At 55.1% G+C, this 5,265-nt stretch overlaps 1 protein-coding gene across 1 annotated transcript; it reads right to left on the reverse strand.

The window, feature by feature from the left end:
• Positions 1 to 2,691: 2,691 nt before the first annotated feature.
• On the reverse strand, positions 2,692 to 3,912 carry LOC127331640 (protein SRC2-like). Its single transcript, XM_051357812.2, has one exon. It carries the CDS (start codon positions 3,769 to 3,771, stop codon positions 2,800 to 2,802), a length of 972 nt encoding a protein of 323 aa, XP_051213772.1. The 5' UTR covers positions 3,772 to 3,912; the 3' UTR covers positions 2,692 to 2,799.
• Positions 3,913 to 5,265: the final 1,353 nt, after the last annotated feature.

Here is a 5,265-nt window from a genome sequence, read left to right on the forward strand (position 1 = left end):
CCCGCGCCTTCGACCTCGAGATCGAGGCGCTCGCGGACCTCACCTCGCTCTCCACCATCTCCGGCGACCGCTCCAGCTCGCTCTCCTCCGTCGACCTCCCCGCCGTCGACGAGGACGACCCGTCGCCTACCGCGTCGGCCGCCGCAGCAGCTACCGCTCGCTGCGCAGCATCCGCGAGATCGACCTCCTCCCGACGACGCCGTCGCCGACCTCCGCGCCATCGCCTCCCGGATGGCCGCCGCCGGCTACGGCCGCGAGTGCGCGCAGGTCTACGCCTCCGTCCGCAAGCCCGCCGTCGACGCCTCCCTCCGCCGCCTCGGCGTCGAGCGCCTCAGCATCGGCGACGTCCAGCGCCTCGAGTGGGACGCCCTCGAGGCCAAGATCCGACGCTGGATCCGCGCAGCCCGCGCCGCCGTACGCCGACATTGCACCACCATCGGGTGCGTGGCCGGCATGGTCGATGCTGGTCGAACACCTTCCAGGCATCCTCACGAGCGCCGTGTGTGGGGAGATGACTGGAAAAGTGTAGCTCCCCATGCCAAAAATAGGTCCAATCCGGACCAATTTCTATCCGGATTATGCCCCGGGGGCCTCCAAAGAGTGGGGATGCTCTAACAGATTGGATCTCATCTTCTCATAGGAATTGAAACCGTGAGGATTACCTTGTTCTCGGGATTGCTGTGGACGTGTTGTCTTGGATTGAACCATAGTCCATTCCTTGTCTTGTTCGGAGTACCAATGTTTTTCTTCTCTTTCCCAATTTGGTCCACCGTTAGTCCAGAGATGAAAGTAGCAAACGGAATCTTTGCAAGTGTAAGATCTGAGATTGCAAATCATGAAACCAACCGCTTTGGAATCTACATAAAAAATGTACACTCGATCTCGTAGGCAGGCAACTCGGAAGGAATCATATGGGTCACCCAGACAAGCAGATAGTGCCAGACCAACATTGATATTATTCAAATTAAAATTGGCACGTCCTAAAGAGATCACCAAGGAAAAACCATGATATGGGGATGAGGGGCACACTGATGAGAAGAGATTATCACGAACCTTAGATCTGAAAAAATCTCTAGATGTGAGATCTAGCCGGTGAGCGAGGGGGTAGGAGTCCTCAGGAAGATCCATGATTCAGGGGAGGATGAGACGCCGGCTAGGGTTGGTTTACTCGGGTGGGAAGTGGTGATCGCCATTGGTGTCGCCATGGGAGGGGTGGGAGGAGGTGTTCGCCATTGTTCACATGAATATGTGGAAATATGCATCTGGTATTTCCATGATACAAACAACTCTCCCGGGCATGGAAATTTAAAGCATCTAGCAACATTGCAACAAGTCAATTTTACTTCACTCATGCTGCCCAGATTACTTCACATATGTTCACCCCAGTGAAACAAACATAGGACTACATCTGAATATCTTTTTTTAAACAGAAGGCCCAAGCCCTGCCTTAAATTAATAAGACCGTTGCCGGTAAGATGATACAAGATGCTGAGAAACCAGCTAACAGGAACCGAGAGCTACAAGCAAAACAATTAAAAAGAATGGAAAACAGCTAGAGCTCCGAGACCATTATCCAGTCTTGCGATCCAACTAGAGAGGCGTCGAAGCTGGTGAGGAAGGCCGCCATTGAGGGACTCGCACCATCGTCAACCTCCAGAGGCCAAGCAAAGCCCATGCACCATCCGTACCTGTCGGAGGTAGATCGCTCTCCCTGAGCACGCATCGATATTGGAAGTTACCGCCCGAGGAAAGACTCCGAGCACTCGCCTCGCCTCGCCGCGCCGCCACCCGCAGTAAAAACCACCAAACCGGACCAAGCTGCCAGGAGAAGGCGAAGACGATGCATACCAACCACCGCCGAGCTCATCCACCCAAACCCACTATCTCAAAATGGCGCCTCCAACGAGGGAACGGCACCACCCGGGCGCCGCCACCGTCCAAACCAAAGCTTTAGGCTTTCACCGAGATAGCTAGGGCAGGGAGGGAGGGGATATCACCTCGATGTCGCCTTCAAGAAGGAGAACGGTGCCGTCAACGTCGTCGACGTCGCGGCTGCCCCCGTCGGCCAAGGGTTTCCCCCGGTCCAGAGCCCACACCAATCACACACCCCCAGCCACTGGAGGAGTCCGGGACCGGGGAGTTGCGACGAGCACCGCAGGGAGGAGGAGCCTCCGTCTTCAGATCTGATACCAGAGGCCCATCGGGGCGACCTCCGTACCATGCCCACACCCGCCGCCCCCTTCACCGCCCGGGCGGCCGAAGAGAGCCGACAGCGGCATCGGCACCCGCCGCCAGGCCGGCAGTGCCCCACCCTACGCCCAAGGCCGCCGCCCTGGAATCCTGGCCCCAACCCGGTCGTCGGAGGGCACCAATCCCCCGGGCACCACTTCCCAGCGCCGGCGAGGCCGCGCCGGAGAGGGGGATGGAGGGAATCGGGCCGACCTCACCAGCGGCGGATGCCACCCCTGCGTTGTCGTCTTCCTCCCTACAGCATCGCATGGGGGACCGGAGGAGAGAGATCCCCGCCACCCCCATCACCGGCGTCGCACGGCCTTGCCGGCCGGCGGCCGCCTCCGGGGCGACGAGGGGAGAGGAGAGGGAGAGGGGAGGCGGTGGCGACGCGAGGGTAAATCTCAAGCCTGTATTCATCACATCTGGATATCTGATGATGTCGACAAACATACATTGTAATTTGCAGGTAAATTTTAGATTCACTATTTTGCAGGTAAATAAAATCAACTTAGTTTATGCAGCACACCTAGTACGGACGGCGTACAACACGAGAACATTCTAGGCTAGCTAGTACACGGCGGGCCTGCCCCATTCGCCGGCCAGCCCTGCCCTGTATCCGGCGTTATAGGCCGCGGCCTCAGACATCATGTCGCCGGCCATCATACCGCCTGTCGCGCCGCCGACCAGCCCGGTACTGAGCTCCCTACCAAAATCCGCATTGCCGTTATTTCTCGCGGTCGTCCACGGCGAGGTGGCTGCGTACCCGGCTGATTTTTGAGGCGTCGCGTGCCCAGAAGTTTGTATCGACGCCGGTGGCGGCGGCATGGACAGGTGCCCATATGCTTTTGGAAGCGGCGGCGGCAGAGACGTATGCCCATCACGAGCCTGTGATGACGACGGCGACAAGGCCATATGCCCACCGGAAGCCTTCGGAGACGCTGGCTCCATGGACAGTCGCCCGGAAGCTCGTGGAACCGGCGGCATCAGCGCCAGGACCGGCATGTAATCGTACGACTGCTGACCGTACGGCAGCATCGCCGGGTACGCGACGACCGGCTCGTCGGCGGCGGCTCTCGTCTCCAGCCGGTGCGGTGCCACCCGATTCTGCGGCGCGACGACGGCGCCGAGGCGGTATGACAGGTAGAGCACGCCGCGGGTCTCGGCACGGTGCACCGTGCGGACCTTGTAAGCCGCGAACTGCTGCGGGCGCGGGCCTAGGTCGTAGCCGGCGCCGGCGAGGATCTCGTCAAGCGGGACGATGACCTCGCCGATGTCGCGGTCGCCACGGGATCGCTCGGTGCGGAGGACGATGTGGAGGCAGCCGCTGCCGCCGGCTGTGGCGGTCGGCGGGACGGCGAAGCGGAGCGTGGCGTTCCAGGTCGGGTAGCGGCCGCCATAGGGGTCCGGCGGGGTGCACTGGCGCGTGATTGGGTCGCCGGAGATGGTCGCCACAGCGTACACCTCCATGCGCGACATGAAGTTCACGTTCTTCAGGTCCTTGGCCGACTGGAGGGTGACCTCCAGCACTCTGTACGCCATCGTTAGCTGAACTTGGTTGACTCTCTTACTAAGTAAGCTGGTCGATCAGCTGGTGGTTTCTAGTGATTAATTCGCAGGTGCTGTGTGTGAGCTACTCTGCAACATGTGCGGTGTATGTATAGGGGGTGATGTGGGCCCTCCTTCTGCGTGCGATGGCAAGGTTCCTTTCTTGGTCCAAATCTTGTACAGATCCAGTTGGGACTCGAGAGCTGTGTGATTCGTGCTACCATCGTAGTGTTTGGTAAGTGGGAGATCAGATCAGAAAGCGGCACTTATGGGCAAAACATCACTTAAGAGCACGAGCACCATGTAATTCTTTAGCTCAATTTTCCTTTTTGAGATTTCAAAACTTTGATTTTAAAATTTTCCTAAAAAGGAACCTGGATGTATTTTATGTTGTACTCCACCAGTGTGGAAAATTTCAAAACGAAATACATTGTATTTTTGGCAAAAATAACAAAATCTCATTATGACAAAACCATCACTTCGATTGTACTCCATCCATTCTGATTAAATAGACGCGAGCCGGCGAGTGGTGTCTGTTGAGAATTCAGCACTTTATTGATTAATTTAAATCTTACAAAGTGTCAACCAGATGGAATCAGAATCAGGTACAACGAAAGAATGGAGAAGAAGAAAAAAAAAAAGAATGATGATGATGCAACATCAATGTTGAACACACTTATTATGGTTCGAATTAATTGTCATGCTTACCAGGATGCACACACCTAAGTGGAAACACTCGTAAAATTACATATATCACCACATGGCTTCTTAATAGAAACAAGAAAAAAGTGATTCCACATTTAATTGCTAATAACGATTTTATGATATTCTATTTAGTAGATATTCATCGAGAATACCCTATTAAAACAAGTTTGTTCTCGTTTTACCTCTTTCAAAGTTTGCCAGGTTCTATCAAGAGGGGCCATCATCTGTCCAATGGAGCGCACAAAGTCAAATGTTAAATCGGCGTTGTCTTCCTCATGGGCGCGTCAAACAAAACAGATGGTGCACGGACCGACCTTGGGCTTCCACTGCGCCGGCTTGTGCATGTTCCCATCTCCAATGTGAAGCAACAAAGAAACCACTGCTTTCGATCCTGCTTCAGCATCAATCGCCGATACCAACCCTTCCTTCTATGGTAGGTTATTGTTGTCGATGTGGTGAATGCCCTAAAGCTAGCCCTCGCCCTAAGATAGGGACGAGTGATTTGGGTGTCTCGCCCGAGGTCAGGGTATCTCAGGGCAAGTGATTTGGGTGTCTTGTCCGAGTTAACCGGCTCACCCCTCCTCGATAGCTGCATCAGGCATGTCTCTCCGATGATGGCGTTACGAAACTAGCATCTGACTCAGCGTGCCTCCTGGACCGATGGCGGCCGACGTCATAGGATGGGCCAAAACTTTTAATAAATTGATAAACTTGCATAAATGGCTTATTTCGGAGATAATTGTTTGCTATATGAGGTAAAAGTTGCCACAAAATTGGTATGTA

Source organism: Lolium perenne, chromosome 2, assembly GCF_019359855.2.
Source record: "Lolium perenne isolate Kyuss_39 chromosome 2, Kyuss_2.0, whole genome shotgun sequence".
NCBI classification, from domain to species: domain Eukaryota; kingdom Viridiplantae; phylum Streptophyta; class Magnoliopsida; order Poales; family Poaceae; genus Lolium; species Lolium perenne.

Coding starts and splice junctions, on each gene's coding strand:
- LOC127331640 (XM_051357812.2), bottom strand. CDS start 3,771: ATGGCGTACAGAGTGCTGGAGGTCACCCTCCAGTCGGCCAAGGACCTG.